The sequence below is a fragment of the Physeter macrocephalus genome, chromosome 9 (genome assembly GCF_002837175.3).
Source record: "Physeter macrocephalus isolate SW-GA chromosome 9, ASM283717v5, whole genome shotgun sequence".
NCBI classification, from domain to species: Eukaryota; Metazoa; Chordata; class Mammalia; order Artiodactyla; family Physeteridae; genus Physeter; species Physeter macrocephalus.
This window is the reverse complement of record NC_041222.1, coordinates 12,307,115-12,333,859: the sequence shown is the minus strand read 5'-3', so window position 1 is coordinate 12,333,859 and position 26,745 is coordinate 12,307,115. Positions and strand designations below refer to the sequence as shown.

The following is a 26,745-nucleotide window of genomic DNA, read 5'->3' as shown; positions in this document are numbered from 1 at the left end:
TTTTAAAATAGACTTTGAAATACTGTTTTTAAGTACCTAAAACAAAGCGATGTAGGATTACCAAAGAAAACAATTAGAAACAGTTTTTTTGCTGAGTCCCCTTAACCTGTGGACTTCAAGGTAAGCATCCCGCCCGGCACCCTCACACACACACAGCTTTCATCAAGCTGCAGCTGAGAATCCTCAATCAGAGTTTGCTCCTAGCATATCTAACCCTAGATCATTTCTGCTAACGAATTCTAATATTCCTTAAAGCTTAAAGTTATCGATGAAGAATGGCCCAGTGGTAATTCAACAAGGAACCTGTAGACTTAAAATCAAGCTGAACAAGCATTAACTCAGCTACTCCCATCACAATTCTAGAAACCTGTCCTCATCTCAAACTAGAAGAATCCATCTTTTTCAAAAGCTTTGCTGGTCTGGCTGCTGTGCAGAGGCAGTGTGTCTGCATCTCGATTGGGAGGAGGGTTAAGGAAGAAAGTCATGGAATGGCCCTTACTTGCCAGGTCTTAAAGGGCTTGGAGGATAAAACTGCTGCTTCCATCAGCAGGGTGTGCAAGTGAAACCACTGTGGGCACCCAGGGCCCCCCGCCCCACCCTCCGGCTTCCAAACCCAGCACCACATCTAGCACAGCAGGGTGAGGACACACAGGGGTTGCTAAGACTAAACACATAAATCAAGGGAAGGTGGCATACGCCTTTCCTCAGTACCTTTCTCATGGGACCCCCACTGTGTGTCTGCATTGGCACTGGGCTGAATGCTTTGCATATGTGATCTCATTAAATTTAAATTTAACCCTCACCATGACACTGTGAAGTGGGTTTTAGGGGCTTTCAATTGAAAGCTGAAGAAATGGAAGCTCAGCAAGGTTTTAAAACTCTGCCCAAGGTCACTCACCTTGTGAATGACTGAACTAGGATTGGACTTGGCTCTCCTGGTCCACAGGTCTGAGAATTACCACACACTGTCAGTGAGGGGGACAGAGACCACGGATCTTTGGGGACAGTCCTGACTGCCCAAAGGTGGAAACATCATTCCATGTGCAGCCAAGGCCTCATTCCTCTACTGACTGTGCTCTTAGACAGGGTACCTCTCTGTGCCTTTGTTTCTTCATCTGCAAAATGGGAGTGATCCTTATCCATTGAATGATGGTGATGAAATAATGAAATGATACCTGAGAACCTCTAATGTGCCTGGCAAATTGTGGATACTCAGTGAATGGTGCTTCCTTCCCTCATTCCCTCACTCTAGCCCCGCTTCCCCCTGCACCAGTGCTGACTCAGTTGGATGTTCATTCCTCCTCTTGGTGATTAATTCCAGTGGTCCCAAGGCCCGGGTCCCAGGACTCAAACCCAGGGCCTTTATCCATGTCTTGCCACTATACTGCAAACAGGGCCACTGTCTTGGGGCCTCGTCTTGGCTCCTACTTATATTTAACAAATGCTTTTTGTGTACTGTCTGTGTACAAGGGACCAGGTACACATTGGTAAACAAAGTGGCAGGACTTCTGCCATTAAGGAGCCGTCTGTCTAGTGGAGGATAGATGTTAATCCAAGAATCCCACCTCTTCAGAGAGATACGTGCCCTACAGGAAAAGAACAGGAAATTGGGAGGAAAGACCTAGGGGGCATCATTCAGATCAGGCTGGAAGGGAGCAAGTAGAGTGGGCAGGAAAGGCCAGTCTGAGGAAGTAACATTTAACCTGAGTCTCGAAGACAAAGAACAAGTATTCCAGGCAAAGGGAGCAACATATTTAAGGGTCCTGGGATGGGAAAAAGCTTGAGTGTTTGTCCAGTAGTTAACTTTGTGAAGAAAGCTGGTATTTAGTTGGGTCTGTGGTCAAGGGGACCTTTTGCTTCCTTTGTAGTTTTTGAAGTTTTTTACAATGAAAATGTTTCCATGTAATAGTTGTATAATAAAATACATTTTTAAAACGCTAAAAAGAAAAGAAAGAAAGAAAAAGCAAGCTGGTGTGGCCTTGGTTCCCATCATTGACATAGAAGAACCTTCCAGATCAGAGATGATGGCCGAGGGAGAGAACAGGACCCAGGATGCCACGGACCCCACACTGGGTCTCTTGCTGACAGCAAGCTCCTTGAGGTTCCCTGGACTTCCTTCTGTAGGGCAGGGTTTGAGTCCAGCTTCTTCTCCAACCTCAGAGTCACCAAGGGAGGAAGCGAGGAGCCATTTCACCACTCCCTTCACCCGGCTTGATCTAGGGATGCGTCTCTCCTCCCCCGTCCTCAGGTCTCCTCCCCAGATGACTTAACACAAAGCCTTGCTTCACCCTTGGGCTGCTCCTAAGAAAGGCCTTATGTAGTTCTTCTCTCCTCTTTATGCAAGAGACTGCTCAAAGGGAGGGTCATTTCTGCTGAGCAGCATGCTCTCAGAGAAGAGGGCCAGCGTCTTCCAAGTTCTTGGCTCTTCTGAAGGGTCTGGAATGAAAGGCATATGTGTAGTGGAAAGAACATCCACTTTGGAATCACGAGCTCTGCCACTTATGAGCTGTGTGTCTTGGGAAAGTTTTTTTTTAACCTTTCTGGGTCTCATTTTCCCCACCTGTGAAATGTGTGTTTGTGTAATAAATAATAATAATTCTCCTTCCTAGAGTTGTTCCGAGGACTAGTGACAATGAATGTAAAATACTTAACAGTGTCTGGACATGATAAAACTCAATAAATAGAGTTCCCTCTCCCCATTTTCCTTTATGGGAGATCCAGGAGTGGCCCACACAAGCAGATCTGAGGTGGCTGAAGAAGAGCGGGTTTTCTGTCCCCTCTGAGTCAGGTGGCTGGCCCATTCCAAGATAATTTATATACTCCTGCAGGCACCACCCACACCTGGAGCAGTGTCTCCATCCTGGCTGAGAACTTAGGGCCTCACCAAGGGTTTGCAGCCTGCCCTCTCTTCTGCTTTTGGAATGGAGGGAATTTCTTTCAGTGAATACATTTCCACTCACTGATATGAGCTTTATGGACAGTGCATTTAGGCCTCATAGAGACACTGAAGTCTTTCGTAGAGATGGGGGCGGGGGAGATGTAGTCAAACACCTGTTGCCTCCCTTCTTTCTGCTAGCTCTGGATAATACATGCAGGTGTCATTAGACAAAGGTGACCCAGCAGGATTGACAATGTGAGGGTATAGATCAAAGCAGAATGAAGACGCTGACCCTGAAATCTGAAACTCCATGCTGATGCTGTGTGTGTGTGTTGTCGTTCCAGTGCCTCATGGCTTGGGAGTCGATTATCCCACTACTGCAGGAGAAGCAAGAGGCCAAGTAAGCTCCTTCTTGGGACGGAGACTCTCCTACCTATGCAGGGGATGGCGCCCACACCGGAATGTCCCTGCAGTGCTAGAGAGGTAGCACCAAGAAAACAACCACAGAAACATCTCTCTTTTGTGTATTTCTTTCCCTTCCCCCCACCTTTGTCCGACAGTTGTTTTCAATGAGTATTTATTCCTTGGTGGCATCTGTAAGGCTGTCACCATCTCTCAGCAGAAGAAGCATACCTCCGTGGTGTGAAGGAACCTGTTCGGCGGGACACTACGAAGATTTGACACTGAGGGACAAGACAGCCCTCGGCTGACATTCTGACATCTCGTTACAGTCCCCTCTTTGGGGACAGCAGAGTTGCCTGCCATGGAAGAGAACCCGCGTCCTGCTTTGCAAGGCCGTGAGGAAGGCATGAGCAGAAGGCAGCTCCTGCTTTCCGTGGATGCACAGTGGCTCTGGAATTGACCTCCATGGGCCTTGACTCGTCTCGGCTTAGAAGGAGGTGTCGGCGCCTCTGTGGGAAGCCCTTAATGTACAGTGTAGCTCTGAGTGTGGCCTGCTGCCTGCCTGTCATGAGTGACACCTGTGTTATGGTTTCCAGTTCGCGTAGGACCGTTTAATCAGTGTCTAGGTGCATCCATGCTAGAGCAAGCAAGCTAGCATCCTTGTCCTTTATGCGATGCCTTGGGAAGCTGAGGGGGCAGTGCTCCCCGAACTTGTTTCTGACACTAAAATGTAGTAGATTGGAAACTGTTTTGTGTAAAATGAAAAAAAGGTGCATTTTTCTCTGTGACGTTCTTCGATGTTCTTTTGCTTGTTAAATGTCATCAGGGTAGAGAGTTAGGCCTGTTAGGGGTCATCTGTTGTCTTGAAGTCGGAGTAGCTCCGAGGTGTTGAGGTCAGCGGGCATAATACCAAGCCCCACCTCCCATGTCTGCTTTGTGCAATTTGCCTTTACCTCACCAAAAACTCCTAGTTTAATGTCTCCTGCTGTGTCCGCTGAATGTTTGGGCAACCTTTTGGGGAGAGGCTGGCATATTCTTATGATACAGTCAAGATGTGTAAACTCAGTCTGAATGCTCTACGTGAAGTGCTTTAACCTTACTCTTTCCTAGTCAGGAAGAAGAGTCTGTATCCAGGTGGGCCTCGAAGATGCCAAGTGTGACAGCGAACTCTTTGCTACTAGTTAAGCTGAAACCTCCTCAGTTTACAGCCACGTTCCTGGGGACGGCTGCAGCTAAAGTCTTCGTTTCAAACTATTAGCAGGTTTCCTTTTCAAGCGTGTCAACACAAAACAGACAGACAAAGAGGATCTCTCTTCCAGCTCGTGTTTTTCCCCTCATGAAGTAAAACTACCTATGTCGTGTTTGTGTTCTCTCGTCTGTGGCTCATCTCTATAAAATTACAAATCTGAGCCTCAAATAAGCGGTAGTATTATTTTTTTAATGAAACAGCTGTGCTGAGGCACTGCTGCGTTTGCAAGTGAACCTGCAAATACTGGTCAACGTGCAGACTGCTGAGGTCACTGCATTCCGCTTCTAGCTGCAGATCGGGGCAGCCACGGCTGTGATGCTGGTGGGGCAGCCGTTGGACAGCCCAGGACAGTTTGGTTCTGCTTCATCATGTTTGAAAAAGTCGCAGTTTAAGTGATAATTTGTGTATCAGTTGGTACTTGTGCACACTGTTAGACCCCATTTGTGCCATTCTAAAATCCTTTGATGTGAATTTTCTGTTTGGTACAATTAGAGGTGATTCATTGAAGCAGAAGGGTAAGAACAGTCCATAGACCCCGAGTGGTGAGTCAGTGTTTCATTCTACCTCTAAACCATCCTGTTGGTGTGGGTGTCGATGTCCAGGTCCAGCCTGACAGCTTGCTGGTAGAATCGGGGCATGTATGTGATAGTGGGTTGATGGCCTTCTATGGATATTTGGCAGAAAACACTAGACTGACCCGGAGGCGAATGCTCATCTTTGGGAACATATGAAGTCTTGCCTGGTGGAACATACGCTTTAAAAATGTTGTCCAGTGTGACAAATGCTTGGAAAGAACTGTGGAAGGAGTTACAGAAAGGCTAGACTCTAGTCTGCTGCTAGTTGCCAAAGCCCAGGCACATTCCTGTGGAAGGGTTAGACGGGCGAGAAGGCAGCCCTACCAAAAAAAAAACCACATCAGATTCCTTGCTAGGCCATATGGGGAAGGGGGTGGGGTACACAGTCATCCCCTTACATTATTGGAGGCAGAAGACTGGTTCTGAAGGGATGCAGGCATCTTGGGCTTTTATCTTTCTCTGTTTGGTCGCCCTGTGATGTGCCTGTGCTTTCAGACTCCAGAGAGAGCTGGAACAAGGCAAACCGACCTCCAGCATGCCATTGATAGCAGAGCTTGGAGGACCAGGGTATCTTGCAGCCTTCCTTGGAGAAATGGTCTTTCCAGAAAAGGGACCTTTGTCCCTTGCTTCTGGCTGGCATCTGATGAGGTGAGGAGGCTGGCCCAGAGGGCAAGGGACAGTAGGCAGTGGAGGAGGCCTTCCCACCCCCGCGGCTCCCTCGGGCCCCCGAGGGTCAGCAGCCCCAAGCATTCACCTCTCCATCTCCATCAGCACGAAGGTGATTCCCTGTGAGAAGTGTAACCCAGAGACTTCTGTGCCAAAGACTGCCTCGTAGAGGCTTCATCACCCCATCCTTCTTGGCTCCACAAAAGTCGGGGTGCTGAGATCACTGACTCCTCTCTTGTATTTATTTTCCAAGAGGTTTTTGCTTGAGGATGTGTCTTGCCTCAGGCAGACACACGTGGACAGGTTGAGACTTGAGCACGTGGCAGTGGAGTGGAAGGTCATCCCTGTCAACTGTCCTTGGGCCGGGGAAGTGAAAGGTTCAGTTCACCTGGGTTAGAAATCCAGGCTAGGGCAGAAGAGAGAGTTCCTAGAAACTGAGCAGATCTTAAAGACTCAGATGAGGTTGAAGAGAGCAGTTGCGATTTGCAGCAGATATGGACACTGCTCGTCCTTACCACATGCTGGATCTCCAAGAAGCCTCTAGGCCGCTCTGCGCAAAGCAAGGAACCACTGCTCCTCCTCGAGCCAGGTTTGGGGTTGGATTTTATCGTTTTTTAAGACTTAACAATGATTCCTGGTGACCTCGGAAAAGTGTGATTATGGACATGACGGGCTCGTATTTCACCGTGCTGCTCGTTGAACCCACCACACACCTTTCTTTAGCTGAAATAAGAAAAACCAGCACGACTCTGGGGATGGTGGTGAACGTAACCTAAGTGTGTCTTCATGCCAAATTTCAGCCACACCCAGAGTGTGTCCTTCATGTTATTGACTTGAATGTGTTTTCTCAGTGGCTGTCCACACGAGGGAATTAAATGCACACCTGCTGCTCGTTTCTTGGGAGGCTGCCATTTGTGTTGGGACGATGGGCTGTTCTGTTTAGAGAAGGGCACGATGCCGTGTGGCAGTGTGCACATGGACTTTCTCTTGGGACGGTATCAGCCCAAGAGGCACCCAGACGTTGTGTGACTTGGCCCTGCTGTTGATAGCATTGAAATCACGGGCACCTGGCTCTGTTTTGATGCCATTCGTGGGGCCACAGAAGAGTCATTCTCTGCCCTGTGTCCTGAGCTGGTGAGAGTGGAGGGAGAGCCAGGGCCAGAGCAGCCTGTCTTCTGAGCAGAAACGGCCCTTTAGAGCAGCCAGAATAGAGCCCAGTTTTAACCCATCCCAAGACCCAACACAGGTCTGCCTGTTGTCAGGGTACGGCACACCAGTCCTGGTCCCCACCTTCCCAGACACCTACTTTCAAGGTCTGTGGAAACTGGGTAGTCTCATCCTCAGGCTGGGGTAACACTGCTTTGGCCATCCCTGTCTGCAAAATTGTTTTGGGAATTTGGGTGTACCTTCTCACTTTCAAATATCCTCAATGTGCCACCAGATTGAACACGCCCTCTCACTTACTGTGTTTTCTCTATTCAGAGGACATTTCCCTCAAATTTACCTGCCATCCCCCGGGCCAGACCTACAGATTGAGCTGGGTGTGTTGGGAGTTGTTCGCCTCTTTGTGGTTTGTTAATTCAGTGAATAAACCAGGAACCTGATTTTTCATCAACCCACCCAATAGGTGGTTTTGCTTTCTGTATGAAGGATATCTGGTCTCTCCATAGTTGCACAGATCAGAGCATGTGCAGGGCTGTCTACGTTAGAAAAGGTTTGGGGTGGGGAGCCGTCACAGGGAGTGTGACTGTTTTTTCTTAATCAGATGTCTTCGAAATGCTCTCTGGGTGTGACTGTCTGACCCCTTCTGTGTGGCAAAAGAAATATGTTATCGAGGTAGTTTCTACTACTGTAGATAGTCTGTAAATAAGTGCTTCGAAAAAATAACGTTAACAAACCAGTAAGATATTTGTCTCATTCATAAACATTTTGTGTATTTAGCACTTGAAAGTCAACAAATCCAGACTTTTAGAAATGCCACAGACTGTTAAAAGCCTAACTCTACTTTTTGAGAAGTTGTCAGCACCTGCTAATATGCCTTATTCTTCAACTACCGTTTTTTAGATTCTGGATAGAAAGAGTTTTTAGAGATGTAATCAGTTGTTCAGTTTAAATACTTGAGGCCTAACATAGCCAGTCTTTGCTCCTCTTAAAGAAACAAGCAAGAAAGTGAGGTTCATAATTAGGGCTGCCTTTTGGGAGGAGAAAGCTAAGTATTGCTATTGCCAAATGATATTTTTGATAATGTAAGGAAACGCAGGGACCACAAAACCCTTTTTGTTGTTGTCGTCGTTGTTTTAAAGTGTGAAAGATTAATTTAGTGCCTTTCGGCACATTTTTGATATTATGGTATCAGCATCGACAAATCACTTAGATACAGAGAACTCTATAGATTATGACAATATTAAATGTTTACCCTGATTCTGTAGAACAGCTTCTTAAAAGATACCGTGGGGGCCTCAGAGCAGCATATTTTACATAGAAATTCTTCGCAGGTTGAAATGCCAAAAACACGAAACGTGCTGTTGACTCACGTAATTTAGTCCTTTGTCATAGAGCTTTTACTATGAAAACCAGTGATTGGGTACAGCACGTGCGCCTCTCTGGGCGGCGCTGCCCTCTCACCAGGTGATTCTGGGTGGCCTGTAGGCCAGGCGTGAGCAGGTAACACCTGCCGACTCCCCTGTGTGACAGGCTGGCTCACAGTCTCAGACCATCCCTCCAGTCACAAATGGTACTCGTAGGAGGGAAGGGTGATTGCTTTTTCCCCGGTGGGGAAGTGGGGAGGGGAAAGTACATTGCAAACAAAAATGTGACTCAGTGGGATAAAACAAGGCCCGTGTCAGCTGGGCCCCCATCGAATAACAAACCAGCAGTTCTTAGCAGTCAGCACCGTTCTCCTGGGCACCCCAGAGGTTTTGGTCCTGTCCTGTAGCACCCTGTCCGTTGTACTCTTATACCTGTTCCCTTGATGTCTGTGTGTCGGGAATGCGTTCAGACATGACGTACATCTGATATATTCCTATGAAATAAACTGCCAGCAAACTTTCTAACTTGTATTTTAACTGTTGGAAAAACAAACAAGCAAAAAAAACCCTTTTGCTTAGGTCATGTCCAAATTATGGACTGTTTATTATTTTAGAAATCATTCTTTACATTTAAAATTTTAAAAGAAAAACCCTGAGGTATTGATCAAGTCCTCCGTGTAAATGTGTTCTCTTCTTTCCATGCTGCTGTTAAGCCAAATCAAAAGCTGTGGGGGAAAAAAAAAATGTGCTTAAGAATGTGTGTCGTAGATGAGAAGGCAACTTATTTACAGATCAAAGTCTTTGTTTCATGAAGCTACGAAACTTTAAAAAGAACGTCACCTTTTTTTTTTCCTTTGTTGTGGAACCCAGAGACTATAAAGAGAAAAAAGTTCTTGTTGCATTTTTGATGCTGGCATGAGGTTTTTGTCCACTTTTTTTCATATATCTGCGTATAAAAAATTCTGTCCATTGTGTACTATGGGATTAGTATTACATTTCAAGGTAAACAAAAGAATTTGTATTGCTTGATAAACTATTAGCTTGTAAATTTAAACCAGGTTTCTTTACCTCAATTAACTTAAAGTAATGGACCAATAAACCTATAAAAGACGCTTTCTTTACCTTGAGTCACGTTCCATTTGTACGGCTTTATAGGACAGGAAAACATGTGTGCCTCTTGTTCTGTTTTCTTATTTTCTCTGAAGAGGTATGCATTTGCCTGCAAGAATCAGGATATGCATAGCGACAGGAAAAAAACCTATAATTTAACTGTCTTTATTGTTCATTTCTTTTTGGACTTATCCTCAGTTTGCCCTCCCCTACATCTTACAATCTGAGGACATGAAGAAACCACCCAGTGTCCATCTGTAACCGTGATTGGCAGGAAGGCTGGCAGCCAGCCCAGGTAATTACATGAAGGATTTCTTCCTGTTCTATCCCGTAGCGAAGCACAATGTCATAATCTGAGTCAGAGCCAGTCATTTCCTGTTTTTTTTTTGTTTTTGATGCCTATGTTTTAAAAAAATCTGTAAAGAAAGAAGAAATGTCTGTAGCTCATTAGAGCATTCAAGTGTGTTGTAAATTAGAGACCAGAATGCTCAGTTAAGCTTACCTAATGACGGCAATGCACTGGAAATGGACTTAAACTGGTGCTAAACTTGGCTTACTGATAGTAGACACCATTAATATAAGACTTCAGTTATACAAAATGAGGCAGCAAGGTGTGGGATAAGACATTTGGGATCAAATGTCAGCTTTTCTACTTTCTAGGTGTGTGGCTTTGGGCAAGTCACATCTCTCTGAAATTCAGTATTATGATCTTTGAAATGAAGACATGCCTTTCCTGAAGGGTTGCCGATAGGACTAGCAATAATGTATACAAAGCACCTAAGTGTCTGCTGGGCCCTCATTATGTGATAACCCTTATGGAAAGACTTGTCCTATTGTTCAAATATGGCCAACTTAAATATCAAGGGTGTTCCCATAACAGTCCTTCCTGTGTGCTTTGTCAGTTAAAAATTTAAAAGGGAGATATATCATTTTTTAAACTGTTTTCCTTTTAAGAAGATTATGAAAATAGTATGCTGGAGGATTGTAGTCAGACTGAAGGTCTGGGGGAATAGATGGGACTAGGTCATAAAAAAGAAGTGATAGGAAGGGAGATGGATTTCTGTGGTGAGGGGAAGGGGTCAGAGATTACGTGGAGATTTCCAGCCTGGGAGCTGGGAGGTGATGCCATTTACTGAAATACGCAGTCAATCAAGAGAAAAACAGAAGGTGACGTATAGGCTTAGATGGTGGGGTAGGAGAAGAATTTGGTTTGGACTTACGTTTGAGGAAACCCAGGGGGAGGTGTTGACTAGATTGTTGGAAAGAGAGTTCTGGTAGACTAGATTACCTGGGAAGGGAACCAAGGGCGGGGCTTTGGGGGCCTCAAGAATTAAGGATGCAGGGAGAGGAGGAGGGGGACTCAGCAAAAGTTCGTAAGGAGAAAAAGGCCCATAGATTAGAACAGTGGTTCCTAAGCCTGAGAGCTTGTGAAAACACCAATTTTGGGGCCCCACCCGTAGAGTTCGATTTGGGTAGGGCCTGAGAATTTGCATTTCTAACAGGTTCCCATGGGATGCTGATGATGCTGATCCAGGAACCACACCTTGAGAACTAATGGGTTAGAACATCTGCTAGAAGACCTGGAGGGAGCTGAAAAGGTTTGACACTACTACCCTGGTGACAGGTGGGGTTGAAAAAGAGTCAATACTAGGGTGTTGAGAGCCCAGCTTAAGTGAAAACCCACAAGTTTATGGCAGGGTCAATGTGGACAAATAAGGAAGTTTTTCTAGATGTTGAGAGCAAGTTTTTTAGGACAGGAATGGAGAAGCCAATGATTAGATTCATTTAGGTTGGGGAACCGGTTCAGGGGCTAGGGTTGGGGAGGCCAGGAGTCCAGAGGAATGAGCATATTGGTGAGAGTTTGTTTAGAGGTAGAGCATAGCCTTGAACTCATCTTCCCCATCCCACCTTCTCTGCTGAGTTGCCTGTCTCAGCGAGGATCTCTGCCTCCTCAGGAAGGAGATTTGGGGTTGCCTGAACCCCAGATCTGAGTCATTCTTGCCTCCCTGTACCTCACCCTTTGCAGTTCATCCATCACCGACTTCTGTTGACCTCTAGCTTGCAAATATTTCTCCAAGTCCATCTAACCTTTCTCCATCCTCCTAGCTTCTTACCCAGTGTCAGTCCACCACCATCCTTCACCTGGATTCATGCAGAGGTCTCTCTGCTTGTCTTCCTTCTGCAAGTCTTGCTCACTCCTTCCTCCACCAATTCATTCTCAGTGCTGCCGGAGTCCTCTTTCTAAGATAAAGAGGTAAGCATTCCGTGTTCCTGCTTAAAACCTTTCAACACCTATGCCATTACTCTAAAGAGAAATGATTTTTTCTTTTTAAAGAAACTTTTCATTGGAGTTGATTTACCATGTTGTTAATTTTCTTCTGTTATATATATTCTTTTTCATAATGGTTTGTCACAGGATGTTGAATATAGTTCGCTGTACTATGCCGTAGGACCTTGTTGTTTATCCATCCTATATAATAGTTTGCCTCTGCTAATCCCAAACTACCATTCCTTCCCTCCCCCGCCTTTCCCTTGGCAACCTCAAGTCTGTTCTCTATATCTGTGAGCCTGTTTTTGTTTCATAGATATGTTGATTTGTATTGCATTTTAGATTCCACATATAAGTGATATCGTGGTATTTGTCTTTCTCTGTCTAACTTTGCTTAGTATGATAATGTCTAGGTCCATCCATGTTGCTGCAAATGGCATTATTTCATGCTTTTCAATGGCTGAGTAGTATTCCATTGTATATATGTATCACATCTTTTTTATCCATTCATCTGTCGATGGACATTTAGGTTGTTTCCATGTATGGCTATTGTAGGTAGTGCTGCAGTGAACATTAGGGTGCATATATCTTTTCAAATTACGGTTTTCTCCAGATACATGCCCAGGAGTGGGATTGCAGGATCATATGGTGACTCTATTTTTAGTTTTTGAGGAACCTCCATACTGTTTTCCATAGTGGCTGCACCAATTTACATTCCCACCAACAGTGTAAGAGGGTTTCCCCACCCTCTCCAGCATGTGTTATTTGTAGACTTTTAGATCATGGCCATTCTGACTGGCATGAGGTGGTACCTCATTGTAGTTTTGATTTGCATTTCTAAAGAGAAACTTTAAAAAATTTTGTTTTATTGTGGTAAAAGTCACATAGTATAAAACATACTATTTTACCCATATTTAACTGTACAGTTCAGTGGCACTAAGTACATTCACATTGTTGTGCAACTCTCACCATCATCCATCTCCTGAATTTTTCACCTTCCTAAACTGAAACTCTGTCCCCTTTAAACACTGACTCCCCATCCCACCACCTGCTGGCATACCAGTGTACTTTCTGACTCTATGAACTTGACTATTCTAGGTATAAAGAGACTTTTTAAAGGCTCTGTCTTGATGTTCCTCCTCACTGTTCCAATCTCACCTCTTGATTCCATTGCCCTGGATACCTCTCCCTCCATCCCTCTTTTCTCCCCTCACATTGATTTTGTATATTTTGGGATATTTTCACCTTCAGGCCTTCCAGCATGTTCTTTCTGCCTGGAATGTCCCTCAACGTCCCACCTTGGTAACTCCTTATCTTTCCAGTCTTATGCCACTTCTTCTGAGAAGCCCTCCCTGCGCTCTTGTATCTGGATTATATGCTCCTTTATGTTAGCGTTTATTATAGGATACATCACTGTTGCTTCCTGTTCTGTCTGCTCCACCCATTCGATAATACACTGGTAGGGCAGGAGCTGTCGTGTTCTTTCTGTATCTATCTCAGCACCTAGCATGGTGCTGGGACCTTAGTAGATGTGCCATAAAGTTTTGACCAGTCCCTGCAAGGGATCAGCGATACAACTCTGAGCCCAAATGCTCTGAGATTTAAATGCTAGCTTTTGAGCATTTGCAAGCTTTAACTTTAACCCTAGTCTAAGAATGCTATGTCTGAGTTCTAGTGGGAACCTGACCAAAGAAAGAATGATTCACACACTCATGCTGTGAATGTTGATTTTATTAGGAGGTGAGTCTTTTATACACATAATTAAAATAGGCTATAAAAATAAGTACCTCAAAATAAAGTGGCTCTTAGTATATCACCCCTCTCCCTTTACACCTCTCACTTTGGGAAATACTGTTGACCGAAAGTATCCAAATTATATTCCTTTGAAGAAAGCCTTTTGATATTTGCTTCTTAAAAACAACAGTAGGGCTTCCCTGGTGGCGCAGTGGTTGAGAGTCCGCCTGCCGATGCAGGGGACGCGGGTTCGTGCCCCGGTCCGGGAAGATCCCACATGCCGCGGAGCGGCTGGGCCCGTGAGCCATGGCCGCTGGGCCTGCGCGTCCGGAGCCTGTGCTCCGCAACGGGAGAGGCCCCAGCAGTGAGAGGCCCGTGTACCGCAAAAAAAAATAAAAATAAAAAAATAACAGCAAAACTACCCTGAAGTCAAATGCCTGAGCTCCAGATTTGTCTGGAGTTGTTCACAGATAACAAGGCCTCCGGGAAGAAAGCTAACTTTTTTTCAAGTTTCTATTTTAATTAAAAAAATATTGACTGACATTCACTTTTGGCAGTTCTTACAAAACATCCCTTCCCTATTCCCCTCAGGCTGTTGAAAATGTGTGACTTTGAGTTCTCACACAGGACTCCTGGGTGACTAGTTACCATATGTTGGAGCCCTCATGCCAGGCACTGAAGCCCTTCCATTCCTGGAAGAAAAGGGGCTTCAGTGTCTGGTATGGCTGTGTGTGCGGCCTTCATATCACCCTTGAAAGTTCACACTCTACTGTCTGTAGAACCTAACCTCTGACTGATAGTGATGTCTGAAAGCTGAGAAAGTTTCTCCATCACCAGGAAAATGCTTTTCCCTACCCACCAGGGACCCTTGAGCCAGAGCAAGTCACTCTGAGGCTGACTCTGGCTGGAACTCGGGTTTCTTGAGCAATGGGTTACTTTGGTTACCAGTTCCTGTTCCCTTCCTTGGTCTTCAGAGAGCCCCAGCCATTGCTGGTGTTTCCGGCTCCCGCAGATAAGCACCTTCTTTTCTCTGCGATGTCTCCATGCTGCAACCACGAGGCTTGCTTATAGGCCACGATGCTGTAAGAATTTACAATAGAGAATTATGAGAGAACAGCTGGAATGGGGCGGGGAGGTCTCTGGCCACCTCTTTATCACTGGTAGACTAGGAGGTTCTATCCATTATCGCAGCAGAATGCTGTACTGCATGAAGGGAGATGGCCCGAGGGAACTTCTCTCACTCCAGCCTCCTTCCTGTCCCATAACATCAAGAACCCTTTGCATCTACATTTTCCTTTTCCGGGAGTCTCTTTCCATCTCACTTCTGCCCGATGATGAACTCCCGTGGGGACCTCAAGATCAAGTTTTGCTCATCCCAAGCAGAATTAGCTGCATCCTCTTTTGCCTTTCCATAGCCCTTTTCTCTCTTCCATAAATCATTACATTGTTTAGAAATATTTGGAGATAAGTGAATGCATAGGAATGAGGAGCTCTAGTTGAAGTCTTGGATCTTTGTGACCTTTGGCATGTCCTTCGACCTCTGGTGTCCTCTGTTTTCTCAACTGTTTGAGCTCTAGGAACCTCAGGTTCTAAGCTGGCACACAGTTCTTCCTGATGGATGGACCACATCTGGAGCTGCTGGATGGGGTGTGAGCATAAATCCAAACCCTTCTAAGGAAAAGCTTTGTGGAAACTTCCAAACACTGATTCCCCACCTTCCATGAGCCCCAGGGCTCTGCAGGGGGGAGCACTTACTGTACTTAGAGCTCGTGGTATGACAGAGCTGGTAAGAGGCAAGCCAAGACTTAGAGGCTGCTAGCCCAGGACCACATGAACTCCGGTTGCAGGCCCGACTCCACAGCTCACCCCTCCCTGCTATGGACCACGACAGCAAGGCCAGGTGGTTGATAAATTAAGGCGGGACAAGAAAACTTAAAAACATAAGATTCTCTGCCCATTTGAGCAACTACCTCCTCCCCTTTAGTGTGCATTGTGTGCCTACATTATACGCTAACTAGATCCCCTTAGAAGACACAGGAATTCCTACTTAACACACAAAAAAAGCAATTTCCTCCTGGTGCCAGCAAGGTAACTTCCTAGGAGTTAACATTCCTTTCTCAGTCCTGTAAGGGGTCACAATAACCCACTGCTCACCTTGTTGGACTATATAAACTGTCAATTTGTTACTTTGGTTTTCTTTTCTGGTCCATATTGGGAAAGTTTTTTAAATTGGAGTATAGTTAATTTACAATGTCGTGTTACTTTCAAGTGTACAGCAAAGTAATTCATGTATATATTCTTTTCCATTATAGTTTATTACAAGATACTGAGTATAGTTCGCTGTGCTGTAAAGTACATCCTTGTTTACCTACTTTATATATGGTAGTGTGTATATGTTACTCCCAAACTCTTAATTTATCCCTCCCCCTCCCCCCCCCGCAATATGTTACTTTGATGTATAACCCATTGTCTGAAAAACTTATGTAGGGCTTCCCTGGTGGCACAGTGGTTAAGAATCCGCCTGCCAATGCAGGGGTCACGGGTTCAAGCCCTGGTCCGGGAAGATCCCACATGCCGCGGAGCAACTAAGCCCGCGAGCCACAACTACTGAGACTGTGTGCCACAACTACTGAAGCCCGTGCACCTAGAGCCCGTGCTTCGCAACAAGAGAAGCCACTGCAATGAGAAGCCTGTGCACTGCAACCTAGAGTAGCCTCCACTCGCCACAACTAGAGAAAGCCCACGTGCAGCAACGAAGACCCAATGCAGCCAAAAATAAATAAATAAATATTTTTAAAACCCCAAAAACAACTTCTGTAACTGTGCCTTGACCTCTAACAGGTGGAACAGTCCTCAGAGTTTTCTGAAATACCGTCTCCCGGGTTATAATCCTTGGGATAGCATGACTAAAATTTTCTGTTTATTTCTTAGATTGACTGTTGATCAATTTTCATTGATATGGTGATGGCCAACCCCTGACTTCATGGTCAGTCAACAGGCAGCTCTGGGTATGGATAGTCAGCAGTGCTGGCTAGTAGGTGTCACACCCTTCTGACAGATTGTTCATTCATTAAATACTTTGAGTACACGCTAAGCTCTCTGCTGGACACAGGATACGAGGTGAGCCAAACAGTTGTGGTTCCTGCCCTCAGGGAGCCTACAGTCCAGTGAGCAAGCTTGTAAAACATGATAATCACTAAATAATCATCAACTATCATGCTATGAAGGAAAAGTATAGGAAGCTTGGGGAGCATATAATAGAAGGATCGAAGTTAGATTGAGAAGGGGATTTTCTCAAATCCTCTTTGAGAAAATGGTGTTCAAGTTAAGACCACAACTAAGTTGTGTTAAGAAGGATGTGTGGGTAAGGAAGGGGGAAGAGCATGAGGGTAGGCTCCTGGTGCTGAAGCATAGAATGGGGAGGGTGGTTAGTGGCAGGAATGGGAGGCTGGATTATGAAGGACCTGTGGTCCACGGTAAGAAATTTGGGTCTTAAGAGCAGTGAAAGCCAAGCTCAGAGCTTTGGGCAGGAGATGATGTGAACTGATGTACACTCTAAGGAAATTGCTCTGGCCACCTGGTGGAGAGAGGATGAGAGGGGAACGTGTGGATGTGGGGAGAATGGCTCAGAGGCGAATTTGGTCCCCCAGGTGCTTGGGTGGCAGCAGTAGGGATAAAGAGAAAAGGATGAATTGGAGGCATATGTTGGAGGTAGAATCAATGAGGCTTCATGGATGGGAGGTATGGGAAGATGAAGAAGAGAGAGGACATTTGTGACTCTCCAGTTTCTACCCTGGGTGAGTGCTGATGCCATTTAATGAGATGGGAAAGACTGGAGGGCAGCAGACTTTAGGAGGGCATCAAGGACCCAATTTTGGAAATTGAAATGCTAATTTGAAGTTTTGAACATACTTTAGATTGTTTAGAGAGGACATGACATGAGATGACAACCCAGAGCAGAGCCCCAAAGAATTCTTCCATGTGGAGGTTTATAGAGAAGACAGAGAGGTAGGAGAAACCCGGGAGGGGAGGTGTTAAAGTCAAGTGACAGTGACAAGTGCCTTCCAAGGAAAGTGACCAACAGTGCTGGGGGCCTGAGAATCCATGCAATATGAGGATGGTAGGGAGTCGAGCAGAGCCCCAAAGAATTCTTCCATGTGGAGGTTTATAGAGAAGACAGAGAGGTAGGAGAAACCCGGGAGGGGAGGTGTTAAAGTCAAGTGACAGTGACAAGTGCCTTCCAAGGAAAGAGTGACCAACAGTGCTGGGGGCCTCTGAGAATCCATGCAATATGAGGATGGTAGGGAGTCCACTGCATTCAGCTGTGAGGAAGTCAGATCTTAGCATAGCCCTGGTGGCATTGAAGGGGGAAATCAGTCTGTATAGTGGGTTGAAAAGCGAACGGGAGGTGAGGACGAGACGGCAGGTGCAGACTAGCACTGGAGAACATGGCCATAAAAAGGAGGAGGAGAGAGGGTGGTAGATCACGTGTCACTTCTGATAGGAAGAATTCAGGAGAGGGAGCAGCTAAGTAGTGCAAGTAAGCTCTCTAAGGAGAAGGGGAGAGGTGGCTCCCAGATAGCCAGTGACTCTTCTAAGAAGCAAGTCAAGGAGTGGCTGAGAACCAACTGCCTGGGTTCAAATCCTGTCTCTGCCACTTATTAGCTCTGTAATCTTTGGCAAGTTACATGACATCTTAGAGTCTGTTTTCTTCATCTGCAAAATGGAGATAAAATAGTAATTGTCTCAGAGGATTGTTTGAGAAGGTTAAAATATATGAAATATTTAAAGTAGTGCCTGGCACATAATAAGGGCTGTTTAAGTGTTTGCTATTACTATCTTTCAGAGAGAGGTTGGGGGGAGGAGAAGAACAGGATGGGTGCAAAAGAACGTAGGCTTGTAGATCTACTTTGGAGAAAATGAGCCCACTCTCCTCTGATGGCGTCTGTTTTCTCTATGAAGCACGAGGCAGCAGCCGAGTGCATGTGTGTTGGGTGGCCAGTGGGTTGTGGATGGGCAGAGCCAGACAGTTATTCCCTCAGCATCTCCCTGTCGCGTGTAAAGACAAGCAGGAGAGGGCAGGTTCTCACAGTGACATGAAATTGACTCACTTTGGTACCAGGAAGGGCTGGGGCCACACTCCCTTCCTGCAGATGGGCTGCTGGCAGCTCAGCCCAGGAACCTCTCCTCCCAGCCTTCTGCCCTCCGTGGCCTCCTCCACTCCCTGCTGTGACATGTCTTCCTGGGCTTTTATGTCATTGGAATGTAGCTTTTCTTTCTGTGGTTAGAGTGTTCTGGTCTTTCCTGCTAACAGTGCTTAATGATCAATGGTGCAGCCTTGGCCTCTTGTAATAATTTTTCAGGATCTTATTTACTTGTGACTTCGTGGAAGGGAAAGGTAATAGAAAAACTCCCTTTATACCAGAGGTTCTCAACCTTGGTTGTATATCCGAATAAACTGGAGAGCTTTAAAATATTCCTGTGCCCAGGCTGCATCCCAGATCAACTGAGTGAAAATCTCTGCGGGTAGGAGCCAGACATCAGTAGTTTTTAAATCTCTCCAGGTGATTCCAATGTACAGCAAGCAAAGGAGGCTTCGGTTGCACATGGGTCCCTCTACAGCTAAATGTCTACAACAGAGGAGGACAATTAGCAACTACTTAAGTGCCTCATTTCACATAAGCATTCAGTTACTTATGATTGGTTCAAGATTCTGTCCCTGCTTCTGTAGTATAAGATCATGAAGATCATGCATATCTTAATCAAGATTCCATGCACACAGTGTAGGGCTGGGTCCAGGTGCATATTACATAGTACATTGGGGGGTAGGTGTCAAGGGCAGCACACCTGTTTCATGCACCCCAAAGTCTCTTAAAAAAGGGAAAGCATCTCCTTAGCACAAAAATGAAGCAGTGAAACTGCAGAAAGGAACCAATTATTGCATATTCTCAATGCTTTCATTTGTTTATATCTCTAGCTATGACACACATTAACTAGTCAGACTTGTTTTCTTTTGTTGTTTTTTGTTGATTTGTTTAGGTCAAAGAGACTGTATTTCAACCAACTGCCAATGGCAGTTGGTTGAACTGCCAGGACTGGATAACTTCCAAGCGGCACGGCTACTAACCCATTACTCACATGGACAAAGAGCTGGGACTCCTGAGAAGTTTGCATTGTGGGTCAGCTCTAGCTAAACCCAACCTATTCAGCTGAGACTCTCATGAAGACAGTGGCACATGAAAAGGCCTAAGGGCTGGGCAGCTTGAGGACAGGTCTGGCTCAGTCCTACACCTTGAGAAAATGAGAACTGGCCCAAGAAGGCACTAGTAATCAAGTCTGCTGTTTTGTACAAATTCTCTCAGCTGTTTGATCCTCATATCTTATTATTTTCTCAACTATGAAATAAAGCAAAGAGCCTTCATGATTGATGGCTCCTGTCTCAGGAGGCTCAGCCTTCTCTGCAGGCAGGGACCTATGCAATGCGATGTGAGAATTCAAAGATGGTGAGAATTCCACTATCCACTTCCCACTTCCAACCTGCCTTGAATTCTTGTCTACTCTGCTGCCTATAACACCACCATTACTGATAGGTAGGGTTCTGGTGTGCTACTGGTCCCTTTAAAATGCAAATCTGTGTCAAGTCCCTTGTATCTTACTGTGGATATCAATAATCCTCTGGTGGGACTGATACAAGTGTGAGATAACCACAGGTTAGGAAAGGATAAAAGGGCCTAAACAGACCAAAACTGAGCTAATATGTAGCCACTAGTTACACTGGCTACTGAACACTTGAAAGGTGTTCAAATGGAGTCCAAATTGAGGTGTGCTGTCAGTATAAAATATCAGATTTTGAAGATTTAGTTTAAAAGACTCATTGATTTCATAAATTGATTACAAAGGTATTTTGGATCTATTGGGCCAAATCAAATGTTATTAAAATCATTTCACTTGTTACTTCTATTGTTTTTAAACGTGGCTACTAGAAAATTTTAAATCACATAATATGGCTTGTACTTGTGGCTCGTACCATATTTCCCTTGGATGGGGCTGGTCGAAGACTAGACTGTTCCACCTGGTCCATTTTGGTGATGATCTAGGCTGGCACTCTCCCCATGGGCCTGGAGTACCCCTCCTTTGCTTCTCTAGCCTTCCTCCTGCCTGTTATCTTCCAGACTTTAGCGCTCTTGTTTTGCAAACAAGAAAATTCCCCCAGAGAGGTCAAAGGAATTGCCCAAGTCCTACAGGAGAGCTCACACAGTCCGGTGGCCATGAGATTTAAAGGGCACTGAGCACAGAAGTTGCCAAGCCCTTGGAAGGTACAGACAAGAAAGAGTACCTGGAAGGGAGGCCGGCTGACTCTCACCTAAAGGAGACTAAACAAAAGAGGTCTGAGTGGTACAAGAAGGTTTCTTATCCCAGCCCCTGATTACAAGGAAGTATATGAGGTGCCTATAAATAAATTGTATTACAAAACCACCAGGAAGTGAGCCAGCTTGTTAGGGCCCTCTGTTTATTACTTATAACTTTAGGGAATTTCCAAATTGCCAGATTATTAGTTTCGGGGAACAGGAGAACTTTTTCTCTGTGAGAGAGCCTACTCAGAACCCATTGTGTAATTGTTGAAAATACTTTATGATAATGGGCTGGAAATGCTCCAACAGTCCTTGACCTAAGCCCCAGGCCCCAGCCCAAAGAGCAGATGCTGGTCGTGTCTTACGCAATCGGGATGATGGCCAGGAAGGAGAGAAACGAGGAGAGTGCAAAGCAGGTGCCAACGAACTTCTCCATGGTGAGCTGATAGATCCTGTTGTACACCGTGGATGTCACCACCCCGGTCAGAGCCAGGGACAGCTGCAGGATGACAAACACCTTTCCTGTGGAAGGGACCGAGGTTACCAAGGTTACTAAGCTGTCCCTCCATGTTCCCTGAGAGCTGAGTCTCTGGGGGGTTCTCAGGAGACCCCTCACCCTTCCCAGACTCCCTCTGTCTTCAGGGCTCATTTTACAGGATTCTTGCCTCCACCCAGCTGACTCTTCCCACGGCCCGTGGATGGTAGCATCTCCCTTTGACTGTGGCTTTTCAGCAGCTGACTTTCCGAGTCTTTCCCACCCTCCCGCTCTCACTCCCTCCACTCTGGATAGACACCAGGGTGTTTCTAGTGTCTTCAGGGCTGCTTCTGGAACTCTCTCCTGTGCCTTCGGCCAGTCCAGACCCCACGCCTCAAGCCGACTGGCTCTGAAACCGTCCAGACAGAGAGGACCTCCGAGAAATTCCTTTCACTCACCATAAGAAGAGCCCTTGATGAGTTTGGACATTGCCGATCGGATGGTTGTGATGGGGACGAGAGCGAACAGCATGGTGGCCCGAGCTGGAAAGGAATCACAGGAGAGCACTCCTCAGTGTAGCCCAGCCTTGGCCCAAGAGTAAATTAGAACAGAGCAAAGGCCTCCCCTCCCCCCTCTCCCACAATCCTCTGTGGCCTTGAAGAAATGGTTTCTCTGCTGGCAGACTAGGGCCCCCCCCCACCTCCTCCCCCCGCCCCGGGCAGGCTGATTCTCTGAGCACATTGCTGCAGACCCGTCTGCAAGGTGCCAAGCACAGTGCTGACAGAGGGTGAAGAGTGTCTTTATTGGTAGAGTTAAGTTGTTTCTAGGGAAGTGGAGCTGATGTCACTCGGAACTCCTCTTCTTGCCTCCTGGGAGAGAGGTGTCTGCGCTTGCCATGCATTGCCACCTCTGGGAGATGGTCCCAGGAGCTTTGGCAAGCTGCATCTAGAAATGTGTGCCACTAACACACGTGCCACACACCCCTCCTTCCCTCAAGCCCTCCCTGTTCATTATCCCTTGGCGGGTGTGTGTGTGTGTGTGTGTGTGTGTGTGTGTGTGTGCGTGTGTGTGGTGGGGAGGGAGGGACTCTGGCCCTTGCACACGGCCTGCTGAACTGGGAGCTGGCTAAAGGTAATCTTGCCATTTTGTGAGGGGTTTTTCTGAGTTGTGTGACCTCCGCCAAAGGACGGTCTCTGGGAACCATCTTGAGTTGTTTGAATATATTTAGCCACTAGCCAGCCACGTGACTATTTAATTTAAATGAAATAGTATGAAAAATTCTGTTCTTCAAGTTGCACTGGCCACATTTCAAGGGCTTCATAGCCACACGTGTCTAATGGCTAGTGTATTAGGTAGAGCAGATACAGAACATTTCTATCATTGTAGAAAGGTCTGTGGGAGCACGGGCCAGAGCTCTCTGCTTGTGGTTGTCTTTGTCCTCAGATAGGAACTTCATTCTGCTTCCTTGAGGGAATGAATGTATTACAATGGTTGTGGAAGGCATTTATGGAGAATTTTTCTCTCTTTTTAAAAAGCTTGTGCTTGACCCAAAATGATTGAAATGATTTTAATTAAAGGACTTTTTCAGCTGGATTAATATGTTTTATCCCTTTAAAACTGGGGAGAAGAAACTCAACCCCATCTCCTCCACTCGAGGGCATCCCGAAGGCTCTCCTGCTGACTCCAGGCACCACTGACCAGCCCTCCCTTGACTTCCTAGAGCTGTGGGCACCACTCTGGTAACATTTCAGGGGCCACACAGGTAACAATACCGACAAACTCAAGTGCGCATAATCCTGTCTCCCTTGTGTCTCCTAGGTAGCAGGTATAATCTCCGGTGCTGAGCTGGGACACCTAGAACACAGCATCCCTGGGGTCAGCCCCGTGCCTCGGGGGATGCGCAGCGTCCTTGTCCTGCCTCCCCAAGAATGCCAGACTCACCAATGTAGAACATGTATGTCTCTTTCACAAAAGCCAAGAGGAGGGCTCCAGACGCAAAGGAGACCATTCCAATCATGATCATGGTGGTGTCCTGGAAGTAGCGGGAGAAGACCAGGACGCCCAGGAAGCTGGTGATGAAGATGGTGTACCCTGAAGCCATACCATAGCCCACCTGCACTTGGTTCCAACTCAGAGGCTCCCTCAGCACAAAAAGGGGTATCACGTCCACTGTGCCCACCACTGCCAGGTCATATATGATGGCACCCACAAAGAGCAGGGCAATAATGGTTTTCTTGGGCTTTGCTTTTGCAGGAGACGAAGGGTGCCTCACCACACTCTGCTCGTCTGTCGGATCAGGATCCAGGGCGTTGTAGGTGCTGACTGTGCCGGACACCATATCCACAGCCTTGCTGGGCTTGGCCTTGGACTCAGGGACCTTCAGCACCAAGAGGCTGTAGAAAAGGGCACAGGTGGCACAGCTCACGCTGAAGGCGGTCAGCACCAGGCCCTGGCTGGAGTGCCCGACTATCTGCCTGAAGAGGTGCCCGGAGATCATGCTCCCGCAGAATCCCACCAAGCCCAGGATCAAGTCGATCACGATGAGGCGCAGGGAGCGGTGGCCCTCCGAGGAGCCGAGGGATCCCAGGGCCATGACCCCCGACCAGAACGCCGAGAAGCCACCACACAGCCCGTTGAGCGCCGCCGCCCCGTAGAGCATCTCCACGGGCCAGTCCAGCAGCACCTTGAGCAGCAGCGCGAGGCGGCAGAGCATGAAGCCCAGCAGAGGCATACAGATGGAGATCTTGCGGTGGTAGCGGTCGCTGAGCCAGCCCAGCCCATAGGCCGACAGCAGGGGCGTCAGGCCCATCACAAGGTTGTAGATGATGTAGAAGTTGGAGATGGCTCTCTGCTGTTGGTTCTCTAGAGCCCCCCGGGGCGATGGGCTGGCGCTGTGGTTGGCCAAGACCCCGACTCCGAAGGACGCCTTCACCACGAGGAGCAGCCCCGCGTCGTAGAGGGAGGTGGCCATCTGGGTGGAGGCCACCACGGGCTCGATCCAGGTCCACACCTGGAGGCGAGGCAGGGGGCCCCTGCACGGGCAGGTGGTCCCCGGGTCCATGTGGTCTCTCTGATGGGGGATGGAGGGAGGGGCTTGCCCGCTGCCGCTGCCGCTCCGGAGGGCGGGGGCGCAGCCCGGGTGCGCGCGGGGCAACCTGCGAGCCGAGCTGAGCCAGGCGCAGGGCGGCAGTGACAGCAGCCAGCCGGGCGGCTGAGTGACCTCCGGGACCGCGGCCACGCCTGCCCGGACCAAAAAGGGCCACGCTCCGCCCCCGGCGGCGGAGTAGGACTGGCGGCGGCCCAGGGAAGCCAGGCGCGGGGGAGTGCGCAGCGAGTCTGGAGTCCGGCTGCGCCCCCGCGTCACGCTGCTCCGGGAAGCGCGGCCGCCTGAAGGGCCGATTCCCGCACGGCCGGGCATGCCTGGACCTCCCGCAGGTCGCTGGGCACCTTCTCCTGGGACTGGGCCTGGCCTGAGACACCCCCGCCCCCCCAAGGCAGGGGGCAAAATTCTGTCCCTGGAAGGCAGTTTGGGGCAAGCAGTGAGGTGCCTGGGATCAGCGGGTTGCGGGGTGGGGGACGGTGAGGTTTTATTTGGGGGTTTAAAAGTGACGGGGCCCTATGTGCTGTGGGGAGCTGGGTGGCAGAGACTTTGAGAGAAATTTTTAAAACTCAGGAGTCCTAGTATCTCTTTGAGGTGTTGATTTCAATTCTTTTGGATAAAGACCCCGCAGTGGGATTGCTAGATCATAGTGCTTTTATTTTTTTTTTTTTTGAGGAAACTTCGTTGTTTTCCATAGAAGCTGCCCCATTTTCCTTTCACAGCACCAGTGCACAAGGGTTCCAGTGTCTCACATCCTCACCAACACTTATCTATTCTGATAAATAGCCATCTTGACAGGTGTGGGGTGATACCTCACTATGGTTTTGATTTGCATTTCCCTGATGATTAGCTTATCTTTTCATATGCTTCTTGGCCATTTGTATATCTTCTTTGGAGAAATGTCTATCCAAGTCCTTAGCCCATGTTTGTTTTACAACTGAATTGTAGGAATTCTTATATATGTTGGAGATTAACTCCCTTTCAGAGACATGATGTGTAATATTTTCTCCCATTCTGTAGTTTGCCTTTTCACTCTGTTGATTTTCTTTCTTTTGCAGTGCAGAAGCTTTATTAGTTTGATGTAGTCCCACTTGTTTATTTTTAGGTTTTTTTAATATATAAATTTATTTATTTATTTTTGGCTGCATTGGGTCTTTGTTGCTGCCCACGGGCTTTCTCTAGTTGCGGTGAGCAGGGGCTACTCTTCGTTGCGGTGCGTTGGCTTCTCATTGCAGAGTGTGGGCTCTAGGTGCGTGGGCTTCGGTAGTTGTGGCATGCGGGCTCAGTAGTTGTGGCTTGAGGGCTCTAGAGCACAGGCTCAGTAGTTGTGGCGTACGGGCTTAGTTGCTCCACGGGCATGTGGGATCTTCCCGGACCAGGGCTTGAACCCATGTCCCCTGCATTGGCAGGTGGATTCTGAACCACTGCACCACCAGGGAAGTCCTATTTTTAGGTTCTTGAAGAGAGATTAGTACTCCTGTGTTCGTTGCAGCACTATTCACGATAGCCAAGATGTGGAAGCAACCTAAATGTCCACTGATGGATGAACGGAAAAAGAACATGTGGTATATAAATACGACTGAATGTTATTCAGCCTTTAAAAAGAAGGAAATCCTGAGATTTGTGTCAACATGGATCAACCTTGAGGACATTATGCTAAGTAAAATAAACCTGTTGTAGAAAGACAAATGCTACATGATTTCCCATATTGAGGTATCTAAAATTGTCAGATTCATAGAGTGGAATGGTGGTTGCCAGGGATTGGGGGCGGAGGGAGGGAGAAATGGGGAATTACTAGTCACGTAGCATAAAGTTTCAGTCAAGCTAAATGAAGACGCTCCAGAGATCTGCTGTACAACATTGTATTTACAGTCAGTAACACTATATACACTTAAAAAATTGTTAAGAGGGAAGCTCTCACGTTGTGTTCTTACCACAATTAAACAACAACAGCAACAAAAAACAAACAAAAACCCCAAACAAAACCCTCAGGAGCAGCTAAGCTCAGCCCTTCCTCTAAGACAAAGGCCTCTTGGAGAAGAGTCCTTCTTTGAGCACCTGAATTAAAGGCCAGGAGCCAGCACAGGACCCAAGCCAGCGTGGGTCCCAGCCTGGAGGCTTTGTCCTTAAACCCCAGCGCCAAGGGAGAGAGGGGGAGGTCCTGCAAGCCCTGTGTGTCCCTGCAGATGCTAAAATTGGACTCTTGCAGGGAGTAGATCCCACAAGAACAGTCACCAGGATCATTTGCTGCTGAATAAAGTCCCCAGGACCCTTTCTATTTCTTTGCAGTTGTTCTTCTGTCTCATGGGCTCACTGCCTTGGACTAGGTGGAGACCAGTTTCCCTGGCTGGCTTGCTTCCTCCTTTAAGTACACACTCCTGCAGAGAGGACCTTCTTCTGACTTGAG

At 47.1% G+C, this 26,745-nt stretch overlaps 2 protein-coding genes across 8 annotated transcripts in view; one reads left to right on the top strand and one right to left on the bottom strand.

Annotated features, from left to right (window-relative positions):
• Nucleotides 1-23,172, top strand: part of SNX30 (sorting nexin family member 30) — a 127,642-nt gene extending 104,470 nt beyond the window's left edge. Inside the window, exons 9-12 of one of the 7 annotated variants that reach the window (XR_003681138.2) lie at nucleotides 9,607-9,703; nucleotides 10,911-11,006; nucleotides 11,515-11,662; nucleotides 23,057-23,172. Coding sequence is in view for 2 of the 7 variants with exons in the window: in XM_028493636.2 (XP_028349437.1) it covers nucleotides 3,223-3,278; nucleotides 4,391-4,538 (204 nt within the window). In the remaining 5 variants the exon portion in view is untranslated. Of the gene's footprint in view, nucleotides 1-3,222; nucleotides 4,069-4,390; nucleotides 9,406-9,606; nucleotides 9,704-10,910; nucleotides 11,007-11,514; nucleotides 11,663-15,723; nucleotides 16,725-23,056 lie in introns of those variants that run through there. The other 6 variants (XR_003681139.2, XR_003681140.2, XR_003681141.2 and 3 more) reach the window with 6 other exon arrangements.
• On the bottom strand, nucleotides 12,089-26,017 carry SLC46A2 (solute carrier family 46 member 2). Its single transcript, XM_007119881.4, has 4 exons — nucleotides 23,180-26,017; nucleotides 21,697-21,780; nucleotides 21,129-21,285; nucleotides 12,089-14,491 (listed from the first exon to the last, which is right to left on the bottom strand). Exons 1-4 carry the CDS (start codon nucleotides 24,654-24,656, stop codon nucleotides 14,353-14,355), a joined length of 1,857 nt encoding a protein of 618 aa, XP_007119943.3. The 5' UTR covers nucleotides 24,657-26,017; the 3' UTR covers nucleotides 12,089-14,352.
• Between the last annotated feature and the right edge of the window lie 728 nt (nucleotides 26,018-26,745).